This window comes from Coptis chinensis, chromosome 9 (assembly GCF_015680905.1).
Source record: "Coptis chinensis isolate HL-2020 chromosome 9, ASM1568090v1, whole genome shotgun sequence".
NCBI lineage: Eukaryota > Viridiplantae > Streptophyta > Magnoliopsida > Ranunculales > Ranunculaceae > Coptis > Coptis chinensis.
In genome coordinates, this window is record NC_141464.1 from 78719860 (window position 1) to 78743109 (window position 23250).

Consider the following 23250-nt stretch of genomic DNA (forward strand, 5'->3'; position numbering starts at 1 on the left):
TAGTGGGCATTTTGCAGTTCCAGCGGAAGGTTTGAGTGGGGGTTTGGCTATCTTATGGAAGGAAGGGGTGGAATTGGAGATACTTGGAGCATTGCGGAACCAAGTAACAGGTAAAATCTCAAATTATTTTCATAAGGAACCATGGTTTTTTTCTTTTATTTATGGTGAACCAGTTGCTCATAACATAAATAAAGTTTGGAATGAACTGAGGGGAGTAGCCCCTTTGGTTCTTGGACCTTGGTATTTGTTTGGTGACTTTAATGCTATTTCTAGTCTAGATGAAAAAATAGGAGATAGAAGTAAAATGACAAAAAGCATGGATGAGTTTAATAGTATGGTAACTGATCTGGGGTTAGTGGATTTGGGGTTCAAAGGACCCAAATACACCTGGAGCAATAACAGAAGGCCACATTATCACATTTTGGAAAGGCTTGATAGAGCCTTAGCCACACCTGATTGGCTAGCTGCTTTCCCTAATGCTCATATCAGAACTAAGGTTAATGCTACTTCTGATCATATATCTATGTTCATTAATCTGGCTAAGAAAGAGGAAAAGCTGCCTAGACCTTTTAAATTCTTTGATATGTGGCTTAATAATAAGTCTTGCATGGAGGTTATTGAAAAAGCTTGGAACTCGATCACTTATGATCTCCGTGATAACAACTTTTTAAATAAGCTGAACAAAATAAAAAATGATCTTACTCTATGGAACAAACATGTTTTTGGGAACGTTTTCACCAATATAAAGGCTATCCAAGCAAAGCTTGATTCTGTACTGTCTACACCTTTTGACATTGATAATTACAACAAATCTAAGAGGTTGAAAGAGGAGCTGCAAGATTGGTACATTAAAGAGGAGGATTTTTTGACCAAAAATCCTCTAATGCTTGGCTAAAAGATGGAGGCAGAAATACCAAGTTTTTCTATCTTTCAACTATATACAGAAGGAGGAAGAATACCATAGAGAAGATTAGAAACAATGAGGGAGAATGGCAAGAGGGTAGAACTGATGTGGGGATCTCCCTAAATCAGTACTTTACGGAGATCTTCACCTCAGATCAACCTGAGAGAAATGAGGAGATTCTAGATCTGTTTCAAACTTAATTGTGTGACTCCTAGAGAAAATGAGATTCTCAATGCTATGCCCACTAGAGAAGAGATATGGGTTGTGGTCAAGAAGATGGGGAGTTTAAAATCCCCTGGACCAGATAGTTTCCAAGGTATCTTCTATCAGAAGTGCTGGGACATCATTGGCCCAGTTGTTACTGAATTTGTACAAGACTTCTTCAATTTTGGCTTCCTGAACCCTGAGTTTAATGAAACTTATATAGCTTTGATTCCAAAGATAGCTAATCTTGGTCATGCTTTCAAGTTTAGGCCTATCAGTCTATGCAATTTTAGGTACAAGATTATCCAAGCTTTTGACCAATAGACTCAAAGGTCTAATTAATAAAATTATCTCCCCATTCCAAAGGGCCTTTATTAAGGGCAGAAGCATATGGGATAATATTGGGCTGGCTTGTGAAGTCTTTCACAACATGAAGCACATGAAATCTAAACATGAGGGCTGGATAGCCCTTAAGCTAGACATGGCCAAGGCTTATGATAGGGTTGAATGGTCCTTTTTGGACAATATCTTTGAGAAACTTGGGTTCAGTACCAAGTGGAGACGCATGGTTCATCAGTGTATATCTACTGTCTCTTTCCAAGTCATGCTTAATGGGTCTCCTCTAGAAAAGTTCATCCCTGAAAGAGGGGTTAGACAAGGGGATCCTCTATCCCCTTATTTGTTCATTTTGGTCTTTGAGGCTTTGTTTAGAATGGTGGCAAAAACTGAGCAAGAGGAGAAATTACATGGGATTAAAATAAAAAAACAATCCCTTGCTCTCACTCATCTGTTGTATGCTGATGATAGATCTTATTATATTTATCAAAGCAAATGTGGCTGAGAGTAGGAATCTGAAAAAGATACTGGATGACTACTGTGGGGCTTCAGGCCAAAAGATTAACTATGAGAAATCCAGTGTGTTCTTCAGTAGGAATGTAAGTTACAGATAGAAGTTTAAGCTCAAGAGGTTCTGGAAGATAAGAAACTTTGCTCCTAAGGAGAAATACCTTGGAGTGCCCATTATGTTATCAAGGAAAAAGTCAGAGGACTTTGACTACTTGGTAGACAAGATACATAATAAGATTAAAGGCTGGAAAGCAAAGGTGTTATCCCAAGCTGGGAGAACTACTCTTATACAAGCTGTTATTCAGGCCACTCCTCTATATACCATGTCAACCTATTTGCTTCCTGTGTCTACTTGCAATAGGATTGATAAGGCATGTAGAGATTTCTGGTGGGCTGGAAAGGAACAAACTAAATGTGTCCATACTATAGGGTGGGATCACATATGTCAACCCAAGCAATATGGAGGATTAGGGTTAAGAAAGGCTAGAGATATGAACGTGGCAATGCTTGCCAAGCTACCATAGAAAGCAGCCACAAATGTTCTATCCATTTGGACTAGAACAATGTTTAGTATATATGGGAAACACTGGATTGGAGATGTGGACAAACCTCCTGATGAAGCCTCATACTTTTGGAAAGGTATACACAAACCCTTCAATGTTATAAGTGGAGGCTTGATTTGGGGGATTGGCAATGGGGAAGCTACCTCAGTTCTGAAAGATCCATGGATCAAATGTAATAACAAACCTATGACCTTGGAAGAACTGGGGGTGGCTGACCTTGCTATGCAAAATCTGGTTGTATCGGATCTGTTCTTACCAGACAAGAGTGGGTGGGATGAAGCTAAAATAAGGCTTCATTTTGACCCTATCATCTGCAAATCTATTATGGAAGTTAAGATTAGGCCTGAGGCTGCCTCAGCTGATAAAATGAAATGGAATAAGGACAAGTATGGGACTTTAATAGTCAAGTCAGCATATAGTTTTCTTAAGCCAGAAGAAGGTATGGGCCAAAGCTCAAGCTGCAATCCCATCACTCTTAAGCATATTTGGAAGGCTCCATCCACTATCAGCCTACATTCAAATGTTTATCTGGAAGCTGTATATGCAGTTGTTACCCATGGGAGACATGCTAGCTGAGAGAAAATGAAGGGTGACTTCTCCTTCCCTTATTGTCTTGGGGAGATAGAATCAGCAGAACATTTGTTCTTCACTTGTGACTGGACAAGAGCTGTGTGGTTTAACTCTAATATAGGCTGAGGATGCACAAGGCACAACAGCTCTCTCTGAGGCTAAGGGTGGACATGATGGTATCTTGGAGCTGTAGCAAGGATAAAGAACAAAATTTGGCTGGGATTCATACTGCCTTCTTACTACAATAGATCTGGAAGTCTAGGAATGAACTCAAGTTTGAGAATAGAAGGCCTAACAGAGAGAGGATGCTCAGGGAAAGCGGCAGACAGGTAGATATTTGCTATCTAGCTCTCAGAGAAGAATACCCCTCTCCTAACCCTCCTTTTATTTCATTAGAGAATAGATTTGAGGAAATATTCTCAGTGATACCAAATGATAGCATTATAATAAGCTTTGATGTGTCTTTTCACAGGTAACCTGGTTGGGCGGGAGCTGGTGAATAGCAACTGACAGTGAAGGATGTACAGTGGGAGCAGCTGTCAGAAGGTTTAGGGCATTGGATGCAACCGAAGCCGACTGGAGGCAACCGTTTAACCGAGGCACCGGTTCTGGGTCTTGCTGGCAAAGCATCTGAGGAAACAACATTTTGTGTTTATAGGAGACAATGCCGAAGTGATTAAAGCTCTGCAAGGATATCCTTGTCGATGGGAATGGGAAGCTGTAAAAACTCATATTTTATCCTTGGTGAACAGTTTCAACTCTTTTGTTTTTAGGTGGATTAGCAGAAACTTTAAAGGGGATGCAGATTTCCTAGCCGCATGGACATACCATCAGCTAGGAAACTCTGATCTTCCGAGTTGTATGCTAGGTTCAAACTGCTCTCCCATGTTTGTTTGAAGGTATATTAATATATAGTAGTATGATTTGCAAAAAAAAAGACAAAAGACAAAAGACAAAAGGAATATCATGGGTGATGTGGACTTAATTAAAATCAATAAAATGCTGATAAATTCATTTTCAAGTTTATTAACCATTTCTAGATTAACCATTCCCAAGCCCAGTGATGATTGGGGTCAGACCAAACCAAGTGCCACAGAAAGACCAGAAATACACCAGGATTATCCAATTATCCCATTGGCATCTTTGATCTAGATGGTCTTTTGATCAAATATTATATACAAGCCGCGAAAATCATTCTTGATCATATGCATGCTTGAGCATGAGAAGGCCCAAGCTTTGTTCTGCCCTAGAGCAACAAAGTGTTAATAGCCAGTAGAGTTAGACGTTAGGATTTCTTCTTGTCCGAAGGGCAAGTATCTATCCATGTATAACTGACCTCTTGCAGTGGTGGGACGACAAGTATAATCTTCTGCATCACATTTCAGTACCTGGGTGATACCAATTAAGGAATTTAAGGCCATTAAAAGGTTTCTTAGTAAAGAAATTCTTTTATCTCAATTCTCTAGATTAACCGACTGGCTCGAGTACTCTATAAGAAGCTCGAAGTTCCACATATTTCTTGTGTTGGGTCGCCCAAATTACACCAGATTTCTTAACTCCATTTTCTAGCAAGTAGTCCTTGACCTATACCAATTGTCCCTATGTTCTTGGGCATCCTGAAAGTCATTAATTAGCTTTGTTAACCTGATGGAATTGAATTGATCCCTGATCTCAAGGGCCTTGGCATCAGGTTAAAGGCTGTAACTCGCTTCCCCGTTTCTCACAGGTATTTCACAAGAGTTTGTAAGAACTGAAGACTGTAATATGCGCCTGTCTTGAAATACTTTACTTGGTCGTATTCTGGCCTCTAGTTCCAACAGTTATCAGTTCTTTGTCTCGGCCTATCCATGTAGATTAACTAGCCCTTAACAATCACGCTATTTAACCTGTAGTCTCCCTCACTTAATCAGTTCAAGCATGATTTTACTCCTGGCTCGAGTTTGTTCTGTGTGCAGTCTCCCGCATCTACAGGCCTTCTTATAAAACTCGAACCATAGACGAAGTCCCAACGAGGCAACTAACTTGTTCAGTGGCGGGGACTGTATCAGTGGTTTAATTCTGGTACAGGATTAAATGCCTTAAAGTGGCATCACATGGGCCTAACTTTGATTGGGTTATTCCAATTTCCAGCACTACAAATTTTGTCAGAGCCCAATGGTTTCACAAGGCCACCGTGCCACATGCTTTTGTTTTTTTCTTCGACGCGCCATTCTTATTGTATTGTGTTTTGGGCTCGAAACGGGTTGGATCGGTCCGGATATATACAAATCTAAAATTAATCCGCTTTTCAACAATACAAATGCAAAAACAAACCGGACCGAATGGATATTTGAGTTAAAGAACCAAAATCGAACATATATATATATATTTTATTCTGATCCAATATGTTCTGAACCAATAACCTTAATTTGGACCCGGTGAACCAAGTCTTCTATAATTGGATCCTAATTTTCGTTATATAAATTATTAAATAATTTTTTTTTGCTAAACACAAACAAGATACACAAATCCAAAAAGCATAATGGATTATTTGAAATCCAAATTTGTAAAGAAGGATTTTTCTTTAGATATAAACCATCTTTTTATTATGTAAAAAAAATATAGTAATATTACATATGTGTTTTGCATATTTTATTTTGGAACTTTAAATGTTGTAATATTGCCTAAGGTAATAGGAATATATAATGGAGCTAAGGAAAATTTGGAAGAATAAGACTCAAAATTTTAATTGGATCATGCCCATAACGGTTCGATACTTATTTAATCCACAACGAATCCAATAAAAGTCTGGTTCTGATTTTCAAGACCAAGAACCGATCTAATATACTAACTATCTGTCTCAAACCCGCTTTAATTAGTTCGGACTGGATCGGGTATTGGTTTTTATCCGACTCATTGTCAGCCCTAATTGTGTTTCTCTAGTCCATTTCACAATGGGACGACTAGGTTTTTATTTTGTTAAATTTTGTTCTTTAATGGAAAAAACACTATAAGTTCTATGATCGATTATTGCTTTATTTTCGGACAGAAAGCCAAAAATAAAGGAATATAGCTTATGTCCGAAAACAGTGACTAAAAGCTTATGTGATATTTTTTCATGAATATAGCAAAGGAAACTTTACATCCACTAAGCGATTTCTATTTCCAAACTTCTACTACTCAACATGTGTTAGTATATCTCTATATATATACACTAGATGTTCGTACAATAAAATTTCTTATACCCACTGTAGGCCAACAATGGAGTCAATAAGCCTAATTTTTCTGTCTATTTTATCACTATTATTTTTCTTATATGGTGCGGAAGGTTCTCCTGCTCCTCCAATTCCTCCTAATTTAATGGTCACTGAAATGTGCAGGGGTTCTCACACAAAGGATTATGATCTTTGTGTGTCCTCTCTTATATCTGGTCCTGATCCAAAAGAGCATAGATATTTTTATGTTCTTCCATTGATTTCTCTGAAAGTAGCACTTATCAATGCAACCAATACATAAAAATACATACGCGAAAGGCTAGTGAACAACAAGTCTGATATTCCTGAAGTCAAAGCACAATTGCGATCATGCCACAACCAATACGGTTTAGTCATTAAAACAATAAACTATGCTATCTCACTTTTCTACAAGTCAGAATATGATTTGATTCCGAAACCCATACAAGATGCTGAAAATAATGTCTCCGCTTGTGAAAATGGTTTCTTAATGCATGGAGCGTCTTCTACACCATTGACTCCCAACAACAGCATGATGAATCGTCTACTTGTTATTGCCGGAGACTTGATTGAAGAAATTATACCTCGTGAGGTTCACGGGGTTACCAATAAGTAGTTTTACATATGGCTTCTTGAGACACAGAGCATCTTCTACACCACTCACTTCCAACAACAGTAGTTTGTTTCAATGCTCTTTAGTCTCGTTCTATTTGGGAAGTCAAGCTTCAATTTATTGTTCCCTTTGAGTGATAAGGCTTATATGTCTGAGGTTTCATTGTTGTGTTTCGATACTATGTTTGATTTGTTTTTTTTTTTTATTTATTTATTATTTAACTATTTATTTCTTTTTTCCTGAAAATGTCCATGTCCCAGGCTTCATTGTTGGTGTTTCAGTACAAACTGGAGAAGAACCTAGCACAATCACGCAAGTATATATTTGTAAGTGTTGTTAATTAGTATATTTATTTGACAAGTACTGAGTACTATCCACCGGAGAGAATAGAAAATCATCTCCTACATCATAATACAACCTGCCTCTTGGGAGCATTCATTGGGGCTTGTAAAGTCCATAATATAAGACTAGCAGTACTGGCTGCAGAAAAGCTTTTCAAGTTAGAGCCAGAAGATCCTGTGAGTTATACTTATGTCTACCATCTACGCTTTTGTAGGTCTCCATTCACTACAAAGTACTCCGTAACTGATTATTGTTCCATCTAATAAAATGACGGCCGCTCGATCTATATCTTATACCAAATCATCCCACACTCAAACTTATCCTTTACCAATAATGCCTCATCAAACTTCTGTTCTTCACATAGAACACATCTTTCAGTTGCATAACTCCAGGGATGGTGCAGAGGAGATCGTAGCAATGTCTCACTGATGGGCACTAAATAATTATGCATGCTCAATGTTGTGGACTGCAAAACGCCGGTTTTTTAATACACATGCTACTTGAACTCATTTTTGTACATGAAACCAGAGCAAGTTCATCGATTAACAGAACAGGATTGGTGGACAAATTAACAAATCATTCTTTTTTGACAGCTGAGAACAACATAATTGTATTCATCTTATAGCTAATAGCTAGGAGTTGCGAAAAAGGTGACATTGTAATGTTCTATGTACCCCGAAAGAGACGTTCAAAGGCAACCCATCTAATGTTCTATGTGCCCCGAAAGAGACGTTCAAAGGCAACCCATCTAGCCGCAAGTTGGACTTATATAAAACAGCAAGAAGCTCCTTTCCACTACACAAGGTACGGAGCTCGTTTTGTGCATCTAGATCGAAGCGAGTGGTTAGATGTATAGTCCCAAAACAAGGTGTCCAGGTTACCCGTCGCCAATTTCATGAAGCATTCTTCTTTCACAGCTTGAGAACACTATAGTTCCTGTTCAATCAGAGCATGCTACAAAGACTACAGTGCACAATAGCTTGAAATTGCCAACAAGGTAAAAAACCAATTATTATAATTGCCCTAAGTATGTCAACTCCTACTCTCTCTTGTACACTTTTACATTTCACTATTAATTGGTATATTACTCATTACACACCTTCCTGCAAAAAAAGTCATACTAGTTCAAAATGCTCTCAAAAAAATGATTTAAGAAACCCTATCTAGCAGCAACTTGGGATCTGTAACAGTTACAAAGAACAGAATATATAGCTTCCAAATCATACAAAATCTAAATCTCATTAATAAAAACCAAAGCATCCATTAACATAAAGTTTCCCAAACCATATCCACCTTTAATAACAAACCACATTACATCCAGCAAGAAAATCAAACTACACCGTCATTCCAAAAGAAACAGCGAGGTATAAACATTGAAACGAAACCACAGCTTGCAATAGCAGTATGTTCAACCCCTCTTACTTGACTGAAGCGTATCGGTTCTCTACTCATCTGCCCTTTTGTGATAGCACACCAAAACACATTTTGACTACCTCTCTGGCGAATTTTTTCATATTCCACTTCCCATTCCTCAGGAGATATCTCATTAATACCCACCGAGATTACAACGTCCCATGGCTCACTAGGATGTCTAGATTGAACTCTATCCTCCAATATCCATTTGAGAGTTGGCTCTTCCCCTAATGGACACATTTTAGGCTGCGACTCCTGACCAGTGTAGTACTCATACAATGAATTGCGTACCGCATCTCTTAAAGCAACTTCTTCGTTCAATTCCTTTTCCTCTTCATCAGTTATATTTCCCTTGTATTTTACAACACTGACTCCATAATACACTGCAGAGATTGGTACACCCGCGTTCTTAAGATGACCAAGAAGGCCCTGAAGGGTGTCCCGAACCTTCTCTATGTCAAGAGTACCCGGATAAAGAACCTTCCTCTCAGCTTCTTCCTTATTCAGTGGGCCCCTAAATCTTCGGCGAAGTCTGAGAGATTTTAACTCAATACTCAAAAACCATTTTCAAACATATATAAAACTAAAGCAACACTGAAACAAACTGAAATAAGCTAATAAGAAGAAGTATTACCTAGGAAGCTCGTCTTGATAAGGGTCTTCTTTGTCGCAAAAATGCCGAACCGGAATCAAACGAGATGAAGGGTGTGGTTTGGTTTCAGTTGATTTGAGCAACCAAGTTGTGGGCTGAAGCTTTGCTGCTGTTACTCTAACTCTGCCGAAAGATCTCAATGTGTTGAGTGACCTCATTAGTTTCCATGCTCCCATCTTGTTTTAAAACCCTTGAGTTTCTCAGTTTCTGATTCTGCCTAGTATTTTCAGACAAGTTTTGAGGGTTTTACAAAACCCCTTCCCCAAATCAGCTCGCCTTTCAGTGTACTGGAAGTGTGGCGTGGACCTCTAACTAAATCCCCACTTGGGCTTTGGGCCGTCAAGGTGTCCAAACGTTTTGACGTTTTGACACCTGATAGTAAAGGTAGTTTTTACTTGTTACAATTCTTTAGTCAATGGACAATCAAGTGAAGTTTAGCAATTTACACTATTTCATGTTTTGGCCATTAATTTTTCATGTTATAAGATGTGTCATGACTCCCCAACAAATGTATTATGGAGAAAAAATGACTCCAACAAATGTACTCTCAATTGATGGAATCATCATCAGAAGTTAAACTACATGCATGTATTTGTTTTCTGAGGCTTACACATGTACTGCCTACTGCTATAGTGCTATACTGCTTGTACACAGATTTATGAAGTCTGTTACAGCTTCTCACTTACCGTAAGGTCTATTACAGCTTCTCAATTGAAGAAGTGTTTTTTCCTGGATACATAATTTAAGGTCTAGTAATTATTTGGTTATGGTCATTGAGCTGGGTTTAATGCATGTTTACCAAGAAAAGCAAAAAAGGAAACGTTTGACCCAAAGAGGAAGCTTGGTCAGTTTTTATATCTTACTTAATGCTATAGATGCATACAGCATTTGCTAGTAAATGAAAATTTAATTTTGGAAACGAATTCATTTATAGGATTTTATTTTCCTAGAATTGTAAACCATAACTGGTTCCTGCTGGACAAGGAAGAATCCAGGTTGCTAAACATATAACTTTCATCTACATATATATATATATATACCTCAGTTTGAGGTGCAAGGAAAAAATCTCATATACATCACATTGAAGGCCAAAAAATGGAGTCCTTGAATTTAGTCCGTTTGTCAATTCTATCAATATTTTTCTTATTTATCACCACTCATGCTTTCCCTACTGTTACTCAAACTGCTATTGCTAGGGTGAAAAAGGCCTGCAGAGATTCTCATACGAAGTATTACGATCTTTGTGTCTCGTCTCTTTTATCTGATCCTCAAAGCTCCAGTAGTATACTTTTTAATGTCCTTCCAATGATCTCAGTCAGAAACGCAATTACCAGCGCAACTCGTACACAAAACTACATACGAGAAAGGCTAATCAACAACAAATACGATAGCGCTGACGTCAAGAGACAGCTTCAATCATGTAATGGAAATTATGGCTTAGCTATTAACGCACTTGATGAATCTATGTCATTTTTTTCTAGGACACATCACAATTTGATCCCTGCGCACATCGGCGACGCTCAGAATAATGTCACTGCTTGTGAAAATGGCTTCTCTGGGCTTGGGCCATTTTCTACTCTGTTAACTTCTAGGAGCGATATGATGAGTCGTCTACTTGTTATTGCTACAGATATTGTTCTAGCTCTTCTAGTACATTAGGTTTACTAGAATTGAAGTTATTTATGTGCTAGCTATGTTTTATTGTTCCTTTATCATAAGTCAAGAACCTTATTCCAAAATAATTAACATACTTAGAGTTTAGCGGAATGATAAAGTTGTCATCATCTCAGAGGCTTCAGAGCATCTCTAATGAATCTCACTCCGCCATCCCCAGTTTTTACCAAAAAATTACATTACTTGGTACGCTTCATACACCTAAATTTGTATGAACCCTTAATCTGACCGTAATTATGAACATCTCTATATGGGCATTAAATTTGGCCATATTTTAAAATCCACAAAAAACGCAATTTGTGGTTTGAATCATAGCTAGTAAATTAGCTAGTAAATTAGGTGTTCGATAAAAGTTCGATAATTATTAAGCCTAAGATTCAAATTTTCAACAATAATACTTTTAAATATTCGTCCAATAAAACGCTAATGGTAAAAATACGATATAATGTTTTAAAACGGGTATAATACTGAATATATTTCTTTAAAATTCGCTATATATTTTACATTTAAAATTTTGATATATAAGTATATAACGTTTTTATTTTTATTTTTACAATTTTATTCATGAAAAAATAATACAAATGTCAAATTTTTTGTTCTACTTACTATTACTAACACATTTATTTTTGGTTCCAACTAAGGCCCGGCCCAAGCAATTTGCGAATTAAACCGTATCATTCAAAAATTTGCCGAATTATTCATTTTATTCACCAAACCTTATAATTCGCGAATAATTCGGCAATTATAAGCCCGACCCAACCAATTCGCGAATTAAACCATATCATTCAAAAATTCGCCGAATTATTTGCGGGACGCAACAGAGGGAGTGCCGCACGACACTAACAACTGAGATAGTGTTTTTTTTAGCTACTCAACCCACGCGACTCCTTCAGTTGTCGCGTGACATTACAAAGGTCACGTGGATCCCCAATTTCAGTTGCTACCAGATATGTTACCACCTGGATATGCATAAATTATGTGATCATTCTACAACTTGGTAGCATCAATTATGTGATCATTCTACAACTTGGTAGCATTTTGTGGCAAAATTAGCTACTAACCTCTAGAGATGCACTAATTAATAATGTTTTTTTAACAAAGGCCCACCAAACAAAAGCAGTCTTAGGTGTCTTTTTAACAGGCATATAGGGTTAGAGGTCGTCTACTCCGAGGATATTCTCATAGGGACGAGATTCGAAACCGTTGGATGTGTGTGATCCAATGAAAAATAAATTTCTGTTGGATCACACATCTAACGGTCTCGAATCTCATCTCTATGAGGATATCTTGGGGTAGCCCAGGCCTATAGGTTTATGGGCTAAAAAGCTTTTAGAAAGCCAGCTCATGCTCAGTCACCAAAACAAAGCCCACCTCATGCCTAAATGCCCAATTTCAGGGAAAAAACATTAAAACAAACCAGGTACTGATGTGGACAAAGACTTCAGTCCTAAAGAGAAAAGGACCAAAACCAAGTACAAATGTAGTATAAACTATAAAGTTCACCAAACAAAACAAAAAAACTATTGCAGACTTCTGGTGGAAGATACCCAAAAAAAGAAATGGAAAAAGAAACCGAAAAATCCGAATCATCTTCCACTAACCAAAAAACCACCTCGGTAGAATTAAATAACAAAAAAAAGAAGGCGAAACAAGACATGATCAGCACACTCCCCGACCCTATACTCCATCACATACTATCTTTTCTTGAAATGAGGTATGTACTCCAAACATGCATTTTATCTAAACGTTGGAACTCACTTTGGACTACACTCTCATTTCTAACCTTTGAACGTCACACTTATGGTAAAACTCTCCCACTAAAGACTGAAGATGAGTTCATGGATTATGTACACAAAGTTTTACTTACTCGTGACGTGTTTACATGTATACATACTTTACGTTTGTCTTACTTCCATGTTGGTGATGATGCTTGGCTTGATATTGTAGTACGTAGAAATATTCAAGAACTTGATCTTTTTATTGAGTTTGGTTATATGGAGTTTGAGTTACCTTATTCTCTTGTGAATTGTAAGACTTTGGTTGTGTTGAAATTGGAAATTTTGTTAGAACAGCCTGATGATGAAGAGGAACCTACTGTTTTTGTTGAGTTACCGGAATCGGTTAATTTGCCTAGTCTTAAAAAGTTGGTTATTAGGACATTTTGTTTTCACGGTGAGGAGTTTATGCCAAAGGTTTTGTTGAACTGTCCTGTTCTTGAATGTTTGAGTATAAGGAATTGTGGGCTTCATGAGAGTGATAGGCTGGTTGTATGTGGTACTCAACTTAAGGAGTTGGAAATTAATGGGGTTTTTGCGTGCGAAGATAATCATTACTGTGAGAAGATTTGTAAGATTGTGGTGTCTGCGCCGTTGCTTAAATCGTTCAAGTGTAGTGGTTATATTGGAAATGAGTATTTACTTGAGGATCTTTCGTCTCTGGATAAGGCAGAGGCTGATATGGAAGTAAGGAGAAGTTATTTTGATGATTGGGAAGAGAATGTGGTGATCCCTTTCGGGCGGAAGAAAAGGTTAGGGATGAACATGGTGAAGTTTCTTGATGGTATTTCTAATGCTAAGTCATTGACACTATCGGCTTGGGTGATAGAGGTATGATACTTTATTGAATATGTTGTTTACAGTTTTTTTAATTTTGATCGTTTGAGTCTTTTTTCTATTGTTGTTATTATTACATGATATGTCTAATCTTGTCGACAAACTATGACTTGCAAGAGGCCAACTACAATGTAAATGGAAATTTTCATTCGATCTCCGACTGAGAGCTCCAACCTTCAGAACTTTAATTTTGTTTGTACTCTTCTTCGTTTTTGGGTGTTCTTGTTTTGCTCTTACTTTTCTTGTATGTGTAGGAAATATCAGCCGATTTAGTCAACGAAATTTCATGTTACAAAGAAGAAATTTCATTTCTTTGTTTAATTTCTTGTCACTTGAAAACATGAATGTAACAGGTCAGATCATTAGACTAGGAGCTTTTGCTTAAAGGCTTCATAAAGAAATTGTGTAGTCTAGATAGAGCCCCGAGCTTATGCTTATGGTTGTCTTGCTCGTAGCTCAAAGAGACCACCAAAATTGCTTCAAAAAAATGATATTAGTCTATCAGACTTTAACTTCAGTTTGTCCGAAGGCATATACTGATATACTTCTCATATTTACTGCAATCAACTATTTACATGAATGTCTGACTTTTGAGGAAAAGGAGTAGAATAAGAAGAACTTAAATAAACCTTTGATTGATTGATTGAAATTAAAATGAAGTTTATGCCTTTGATTGATTCCTGATGCGCCTACCCTATTTTGCATAACCTTCATTTCATGCAACTGGAATATATGCAGTGTATTATTGGGAAATCAAAACTGGATTTGTACTGGTCAAATTCAAAGTGGATAAGTTGTCTTACACAAGGACATCTTCTGTGACGCAAACAAGCCAAATGTCATGCTGTTTGAAACCCTTTAGAGCACATGCATATGGTCATTTATGTCGCCTATTAATTATGTACTCGCATCTTAATAGAACTGTTTAGGTTGCAACCCAATACGAAATGCATGTCGTCTACCAAAGATTGCATCCCCAGAATGACAATACAACACAAACCAGAGTGCTTTGAATAGACTTACTCTGTTTTGGTTGCTGGTTTGAACACAGAAATTCACAATACTTCATTATTTGAATGTGTTTCCATTTGATTTTGCAAGGTTCTGCCACGTGTTGTTGAAGTCCATCCAACTTCATTTTCCGCTAGGCATTTAAAAGTGAAAACGTGGCTCTCCAAATACAGCATCCAGGGCATAAAGTACCTTTTGGAGAACTCATGCAACCTGGAAACACTTATCGTTGAAATAACTAAGGTAATTAAGAAATTTGCATTGTGCACTTAAGTTTTGTTTGTGTGAGTCGTGAGTCAGTTCCGAAATTCAATTAGGTCTACGTGATTCTATTATTATTAGCAATTAGTCTTGTTTATTTACAAACTAAGGTGGTGAAGAAATATGCATATTACTGTACTTTGTAACTTCGTTAGTTGTGGTTGAATAGTTCTATTAAATTGCCATTTCTGAAATCCCATTAAATATTATCCATAAGCATTGCTCAGAACATTCAAATAGGATCAACGGCATCCACTTAATTTTTCATTTATTGCAACTGCTTCTCTTTCTTTCCATACATTTCACAGTATCCACAAGTTATGCTTCTATAGCTAATGTTTTGTGTTTGTTTAGCCAAAGGTCAAAACTGCTGAAATATGGGAGTCCCAGGAGGCAGCAGAAGTTGTATCAGATTATCGGTTTTGTAAACTTAGATTTGTTGAAATTCGTAACTTTCAAGGATATGTGAATGAACTTGAACTTTTCAAATCGATGCTAAAGAATGCAGTTGCCTTGGAAAAGTTGACCGTACTCACCTCCAGAAAGCATTCACCTGACAGCTAAGATGCTACTATTTTCCAAGAGCTTCACGATCTCGTCAAGTGTCACATTATTACCTTTTTGAGATTTTGGGGATATCTTTTTGTATGAGCTTGTATTGAAGACATGTATATGGTAATTTTGAATCCTCAATATGCCAATTACTGTAGGTTACTAATGATCTGAATGTAGTGATGACAATATAGTGCTATGATGTTGTTGTTTCCTACTAAAATGTTTTTGGTGCGTGTCTTTTTTATTTTATTTTATTTTTGTTTTTTCTTATCATCTTTTGGTATATCCTATAAAATGTATAATGCCGCAGCTTCTGTTTGCGTTTAGATCTCTGATCGGCTCTGTTGTTATTAAGTAGTCGAAGGTGTCAGTTCTTCGGTCACTTTGTGTTTCAAACAGGACTGATTAAGGTTAGTTGTCACTATTGGAGAATACCTATTTTGTCCATTATACAATGATAGTAATTTAACAATATTTCATTAATTCCTCCTATTCTAACATAGTTCGCAGTTCCGCAGGGATGCAGGTTAATGCACCTATTTCAGGCTCATATAACTCTAGCTGCTTCTGCAAGATCATTTATTTTAGAATATATTAATTTTCATGCCATTTATTATTCAAGATACAAAAGCAACAGACACTACAACTCTGATGGCCATAAAGATGACAACTCTACATTGGATGTCGAACTGTCAGAAATGAAAGGAATAATCAGACCAATCAGTGGAATCAATTGAGTCATGTCGTTGGTAGAATGGCATACTTGGTACAGTCATATGATCCTATCTGTTTAACTTTCTTCTGTTTCAATGGGGACCATGGGCCAAGCTCTGTGAGAGATTTGTCAGTTGATGAATTTTGTACTGCACCCGTCTTCTCGGTTAGTATCTCCTCTGAAATCTCCTTGAGAAGCAAGCCATTCATCTGAGAATGGAGCTGCATTCGTTTTTGCTTCAGTGGTACAGCTGCAGCATTATCTCTTGCAGAAAATTCAACATTCACTAACTCGAACCTCTGCTTCCGTATGCTTGGATGAAATGATATATTCCAACGCCTTGCCCTGTAAGTTTACAAGATCATCGATTTCCAGGGACTTTTTGAAAGTGTTTTCTTGCTCTTCCAGTGCGCAAATGTTATTTTCATGGAATACAATTCTCCTTGCAATGACTCTCAACATCATCAGGGATAGGCTTTCTAATAAGCTCTTCTTGTTCCCCTGATTGTGCGTTGACCTCATTACAAATTTCAAAGCATTTGTTAACTGACTTGATGCTGTCAGTATCATCAGCAAATGAGTTACGTTTCCAGGATTGTTGCAGTTATCCGGCATTCTTGTGCTCAATCAACTATCTGCTCCAGAAACTCCAGAATTACCAAAGGTAAAACTTTTGAGATTTTTAATTCACATGTAATACGTATATCTATAAAATTCTCATAATAATCTCTCGTTTTTTTTTTTTTTTTTGCAGCTTCTCACAAGAAGTACTTTGTCTAACTCGGATTCCAGTTCACTGCCTGAAATAATACCATCTAATGTACTAGAGAGGAAGTCGGTGCTAACCTTCGTATCTGAATTGATTCTCTTATGAATTGAATAAGAGTTAAATTCAGACTTTGCGTCTTTGTTTTTCATGAATATACATCTTCAAAAGCTCGTTTGTTTGGATAGTTGATTGAACTTTCTTTCTTCATCATGGACAAATGAAAATTGTTAACTTTAGCAGGTTTTGATCTGAGTAGTATGCAAGTCCAGCTGGCTGGGGCAAGGAATCCAATTGGTGCCAATTCAATCTTGGCAAATTACTGGGGTGTAAGTAATTAAGTAGTTTTAGGAATGTCTGGCGAAATTACTAGTGTAAGTAGATAAGTAGTTTTCATTGTTCATTTTAACAGAACTGATCAACTTGATCCCTGTCTTGAATTTGTTTAATTTGTTTAATTGTTTCTGGTATATTATCATGTGGAGAAGGCCTTGAATCCAATAAAATATGTTACTACTTGTCTGCTTTTGTTTGCATGCCGTAGGTCTCTTGTCTGCCTTGTTCTATTAGACCTAATAACAAATTAAATTAGTTTTACTATTTGCAGTATGTTAACGCATATATAATTTCATGGTGACAAATGCAGATATATGTGCATTGTGTTGCTTCAGTGCCCATATCGCTACTAAAATCTGCTCAACTCGACATTTCAAGCAAGGTAGTAGTGGCAAGACTTTGGCAGTGTGAAATCAAATCATCTCAAATTTGAGTCGTTTTGATTTTGGATTAACAGTGACTATTTCAAGCGGTAAGGGCCTAAAAGATGCATTCTGTCCAAAAGATGGAGATCACTCTGGACTTCACTACCCTTCCTAAACTTCAATACCCAAGAAGATCTAGATTACGATAAGCCTCGTGACAAAATAGATTTTATGAAGAAAGTTTTATATGGCCGTGATGATCAATCGAATATTCATACTTTCCATCATTATACATTTTATAGTCACTATGATTTTCATTGCGCTACTCCTGTTGATTCAATATTCAATAATCCTGGATCTATCATTCTCACCATGGTCAGAACCAAAATTTGAGCTACCCCGGTGTCTTCTCACGTGTAAATCATTGGTGATATTGAAACTATGTATGAAATTACAAGACACACATAGTTCTAAACTTCTAATTATGGTAACTTCTTGATCAGTTTGCCTGAATCAGTGAATTTGCCTAAACTTAAAGTCCTGAAACTTGAATCGTTTTGCTTTCACGGTACTCAGTTCATTCAACAGCTTTTACTAAATTGTCCGGTTCTTGATACTTTATCTATACAGATCATCTGACGATATATGCTACTCCTAAAGCACTTGGAAGGATCTTTCTTCGCTAGACACAGCAAAAATTGACATGGAATATTGTTCCTTGGACGAGGCAGAAGTGTACATTGAGGTACCGGATTCCAGTAATCACAGTTCTGAAAATTCCTTGTTGCTTTTGAAGAAAAGGTTTGGTACAATATGATGAAGCTTCTTGGAGGGCTTTGTAGTGCAAAAACATTGACGCTTCTTGGAGGTATATGTTTTCTTTTCTCAAAGCTTTATAATGCTATTTTACTATTTTCGAAGTGTACTAATTTGAAGCAAGGAAATTACAGAATCATGTTCTTAATTACATAATCTGAAAGCTCACAACTGATGAAAGTCCCAGAGTTGTTTACCCTCTAGAAACCAGAGTTGCTCTCATATAGTCATATATAACAACAACTATGCATTCTAGTTACTATGCTATTAAGTATTAACTTTAGCAAGGGTCTGTAAAAATAATGAAAAGACAGAAAGATTTATTAAAAAAAATATAATGTTATGTTGTGGGAAAAATAAAATAAAAATAAATAAATAAAAAACCCTTCAAGTAGATCCCTGCTGCAGCTACCCGACTAATATCGATTTTGAATATCTGACGTAGTGTTGAAGCGTTGCAGACCACTGCCAAAATTTCATGCACGCCAACCAAGCCCAACCCAATTTCCAAATTCCAAATTCCCTCAATTTCGTAAAAGGAATGCACATATATTGGGAACTGCTATTGCAAATAGTAATGAACTTTCCTTTTGGTCACAACTTGATAAGAACAGGGCTGAAAACTTCCGAAAATTGTGACATTTTGAAGAGTAACCTCAATATTTCCAAGTAATCTCATTAATCAATTATTATTCACTCACAAAACTTGACATAATTGACAGTTCAATGCAATATAGTTCAAGTGCGCGCACATTCGGAACATATACAATTTCCACTGCTAAGATTCAGAATAGCACCATCATGGCATCATCACACTTAATCAGATAACAGGGAAGTTCAACATTTTTAAGGACTCTGCATTCTCGAGCATCAACTTAATAAGTTCAACTTCACTCACAAATCCTTCGACGTTATGAATCTCAACGAACTTCAGTTTATGGAATGGCATGCACTTGCAAAGAGCTCCTGCTGCTTCCTGATACTCACCTCATTAGTTAAAGAATTATGTCTTGGCGGCGACAACTATGAAAAAGAGAATAAGTTGCAGGCAATTATTGAACCAAAATTATATATTTCTCTATTACCTCATGATTTATTTACACCTCCAGTGTCTCCAAATTGTAAGAGTTCTCCAAAAGATATTTTATGCTCTGAATGCAATATTCTTGTCTTGCAGAAAAAGCCATATTCATCAGCTTGTGGCAGAACCTTAAAAATGTCTTGCAGAAAAACATAGACAAAATATCTGGAAGGAAATTCATCAAATTTCAAAAAGCTTGTGGCAGAACCTTGCACAATCACGGACAAATGAAAGCCAATTCAGATTACAAATACATGTATATCAAGCACTCATATATATTTGTCGATATTTTTATATCCATGATAAAGAGAAACAATGTCAAATATCTTCAAAGATATTCAAAATAGACATTAAAAAATATCCTAGGTCAGATCTTATTCAAAATAGACATTAAAAAAAGAGGTCAGATCTTCTCCGCCTGGGTGTAAAAGTGGTCCTTTTACACCTTAGAAAAATATAGTGACACATGTCATCCTATTTCACACCAATAACAAAGAGTTCTAACGGTAATTGCTTTAGAGAAAATTTCCACAAATTGATGTATTCTGAAAGAGAGCCAGAGAGACAACATCTATATAACACCAACAGTCCACGAAAACAAGCTGTGTGAGATTAATGGAATTGGAAATGCAAACTCAAACTCAACATGCTACTTCATATCCATTAACGTTTCAGCTAGCTTGCTACAAAGAGGCATCCTATTCGTTGGACAGCACTACGATAAGTCGATAACCCTGCTTTACGTATATATGGAATTGATGCAGACTCCCACTTTGAAAGAAAAAAAATACATAATAATTCTCAAAATAGAAAATTATCTCACGGTTACCCTGAAACATACAGCACTGAAAAACACTAGGTTCTTCAAGTGAAGTTGATGAGGCCATCAACAGAGTAGTTATAAATTGGTTGGCACACATCACAGCAGGTCCCAAGTAACACATGAGGCACCAGAGCATTTATTGTCACATTATCAACAATATAAATGAACAGAATCTTCAACTGCCTTAAGAACTTGACACTGGCCAAAGTGCCAAACTGATACTAAAAAGTAACTGAACTACACTCATAGATTTTTCTTAAAGTTGAAGCTATACTAAATGATCTTGTCAGCTCATTCCAAAATTTCTAACATCGTACAATGTGGTCAAGTTAATGGTCAAAACAACCAACCTATGAAGTCATCCTCATGAAAGAACTTTCATCATGAACCACTACAGCTATTTTACTTACTGACAAGAAGATACATCGAAATTGGATAATAGATCAAACTTAAGTCTTTCATCACAACTAAAACCTGTTTCTTCCAACTATTAGGCAAACTAACAGATTCTTAGAAAAGGGACGTCTAAAAGATCAGATGGCGAGCAACAGGTAAATTCTAATAAGATACTTGGCTTTGTAGTTGACCACGTGTTAGCTATTGATGGCAAAACTCGTGATGGGAAAACGTATTTGTATAACAAGAGGTTTCACACTTTATAACAATACTTTTGGTACCTGCAGGCGAGGGCAAAGTATCCAAGTGTATTTCTATATCTAATGATGACATCGAAATCAATACTCTTGCAACATGCCACTAATAACTAAACAGAGAATACTGTACATTCACTGTCATCAAAACAACCAACCAAATGTACCAAAGAATTCGAAAGCAATGTGGTATAGAAATGGTAGTGCAACCACCAGTTGCAGAATTCATTCTAATACATGGAATTTTTATGACTATAAACTGTTTGACATATACGTGTACTCCTCTCAAAACAAATTGAGAAAAACAAATATATATTCTAAAGTGTGTAACATGTACATAAGAGACTTGATGAATTTCACAACTGACCATCAAAAAGTAAATTTTCATAACCAAATAACCAAGAAAAGCAAATATGAGACCTGTATGCTGCAAAAGAAGATCCTCGATCCAAATCTCAAACACATCACATTAAATACAGCCCATCAATCTAGAGATGACCACCATAGATTTATTGCACTCCGTCACATTGCATACTGTGGCGCTCTAGCTGCCATGCTAACAACCTGAGTTTGCATTTGAGCAGCTCTAACCTTTGCAGCAGTTGCCCGGTGAAAGAACTGTTCCCTCGATAGAGACCTAATGTTCTTCAAATATTGATCAACCGGTATAGAACCTTCCTGCGCAGCTTTATCCAGAGAATAAATTGCATCTTCAATAGCCAAATCCGATGCAGTAGACTCTAACATCTGTTTCGAAAGAGCATCACATGGCACAAAAGCCTCATCAGTATCCACATTCCCAGTCTTCATCCCCATCTTTCCTTCATTATCCCTCAACCACCCTTCCAAAATATCGGTATTCATCAACACCATCTGCAGTTGCTGCTCCAAACCTTCCTTCTCCCCTACCATCTCTCTCAACCCCTTTGCCAATACCTCCTCTCGTTGTCTCAAAACCATCTGCGCACTAATCAAACCTTCCATTTCCACCTCTCTATTCTTTCTCAACATCGTAATATCTCCATGTAAACTATCCACCAACTTATTAATCGCATTCTTCCTATAAACCTCATTCGGATCATCCGTATTCTGCCTTTGCGGAGAAGCCGGAAACCTACCTCCACCACCTCCTCCATAAGGTGAAGACAAAGACGAATAAGCCCTCGGCGGAATACTAGTCGGCCTAGAATTCCCCAAATTCGACACACCCACTTCCAAACCACTACTGCTCGTGGTAGCTAAGCTATTTTCATTCGGCCTCGACTGCGATTGTGATTGCCTAGTATACAAAGGCGGTTCGCGACCAAACAAATGACTTAAATTCCTAACCATATCAACTAAATTGGAGCTTGGGTATACCCAATTATGCAAATACGGTATGGAAACAATCCCAGAAGGATTAACATGTGGATGTGGTCGTTTAATAATCATATCCCTAGTCGGGGCAACATAAACACAAGGCGAAGAACGAGGATAAGTCTCCATTAACCAAATAATAATAGGTATATTATAAGTAACAGACTGATAAACCATTGGAATAGTACCATCAACTTGAAGTAAATTTACCGTTGTACCATCGTTATGATTGTATGTAGCTGTTTTCGGTTGTAGTGATGGGTGTGTTTCTGTTAATGAAACTAGGTGTTGTCTTATAAGCCATTTTGCATCTTCTGTGTATGGGAGTGATGATGGGCCACGTTGGCAGAGAACGTTGCTTAGAAATTGTAAAGTGAATTGCGGGTTTGGTGGTGGTGACATCGTCAATTGAGAAAAATTGGTAAACCCTAGATTTCTGATTTGGACAAAATTATGTGTTTTAAGAGTTATTTATATGAGGAAGAAGATGACACATAAATTTTGACCAATAATTTCGGTTTTATGCCTGGTCGACCAATAATTACGGTTTTGGCTGACATCAACATCTATCATTAACTTTTTTTTATCCATGGGGTTTTACAATAAAAACAACTTGATCATTGTCTTGCAAACTGAACGAGTACTTTGCCAATTGATCTGTTGTGAAATTGGCTTCTCTCCAAACTGGAGTCAATTTGCAGTAGTCTAAAAGATTTATGCATCTCTGCTTCATACACCAAGGTACACTTGAAGTTCCAAAAGCATTAACCGAAGATGTCGAGTCTGACTCCACCCATACCTTCCTCCAATTTCTCTTAATAGCATATTCCACCGCCTCTAGAATTGCTAAACATTCAACTATGAAATTGATGCGATGACCAATATTCCCGCAAAGACACGCTTAGGAACA

General features: G+C 37.0%; 2 protein-coding genes and 1 pseudogene across 8 annotated transcripts; 1 reads left to right on the forward strand and 2 right to left on the reverse strand.

The window, feature by feature from the left end:
• Window positions 1–6743: 6743 nt before the first annotated feature.
• LOC147478364 (uncharacterized) lies at window positions 6744–9645 on the reverse strand. Its single transcript, XM_086584852.1, has 2 exons — window positions 9302–9645; window positions 6744–9199 (listed from the first exon to the last, which is right to left on the reverse strand). The coding sequence occupies exons 1-2, from the start codon at window positions 9493–9495 to the stop codon at window positions 8584–8586; spliced, it is 810 nt and encodes a 269-aa protein (XP_086440978.1). The 5' UTR covers window positions 9496–9645; the 3' UTR covers window positions 6744–8583.
• A 2825-nt stretch (window positions 9646–12470) lies between these two features.
• LOC147478365 (F-box/LRR-repeat protein At4g14103-like) lies at window positions 12471–17438 on the forward strand. 6 transcript variants are annotated; one of them, XM_086584637.1, is made up of 6 exons: window positions 12471–13599; window positions 14707–14859; window positions 15232–15552; window positions 15760–15842; window positions 15943–16811; window positions 16902–17438. In XM_086584637.1, the coding sequence occupies exons 1-3, from the start codon at window positions 12553–12555 to the stop codon at window positions 15439–15441; spliced, it is 1410 nt and encodes a 469-aa protein (XP_086440763.1). In that variant the 5' UTR covers window positions 12471–12552; the 3' UTR covers window positions 15442–15552; window positions 15760–15842; window positions 15943–16811; window positions 16902–17438. The 6 variants fall into 6 exon arrangements, with proteins under 6 accessions (XP_086440763.1, XP_086440764.1, XP_086440759.1 ...); XM_086584638.1 differs by having other exon boundaries at window positions 15951–16811; XM_086584633.1 differs by having other exon boundaries at window positions 15232–15842.
• Window positions 17439–19071: 1633 nt separating this feature from the next.
• Window positions 19072–22907, reverse strand: LOC147478366 (protein ELC-like pseudogene; annotated as a pseudogene). Its single transcript, XR_015208032.1, has 3 exons — window positions 21405–22907; window positions 19516–19639; window positions 19072–19406 (listed from the first exon to the last, which is right to left on the reverse strand). The product of XR_015208032.1 is annotated as a protein ELC-like pseudogene (transcript).
• Window positions 22908–23250: the final 343 nt, after the last annotated feature.

Coding starts and splice junctions, on each gene's coding strand:
- LOC147478364 (XM_086584852.1), bottom strand. CDS start 9,495: ATGGGAGCATGGAAACTAATGAGGTCACTCAACACATTGAGATCTTTC. Junction 9,200..9,301: donor TATCAAGACGAGCTTCCTAG/GTAATACTTCTT, acceptor AAAATCTCTCAG/ACTTCGCCGAAGATTTAGGG.
- LOC147478365 (XM_086584632.1), top strand. CDS start 12,553: ATGGAAAAAGAAACCGAAAAATCCGAATCATCTTCCACTAACCAAAAA. Junction 13,600..14,706: donor TATCGGCTTGGGTGATAGAG/GTATGATACTTT, acceptor TGATTTTGCAAG/GTTCTGCCACGTGTTGTTGA. Junction 14,860..15,231: donor TTATCGTTGAAATAACTAAG/GTAATTAAGAAA, acceptor GTGTTTGTTTAG/CCAAAGGTCAAAACTGCTGA.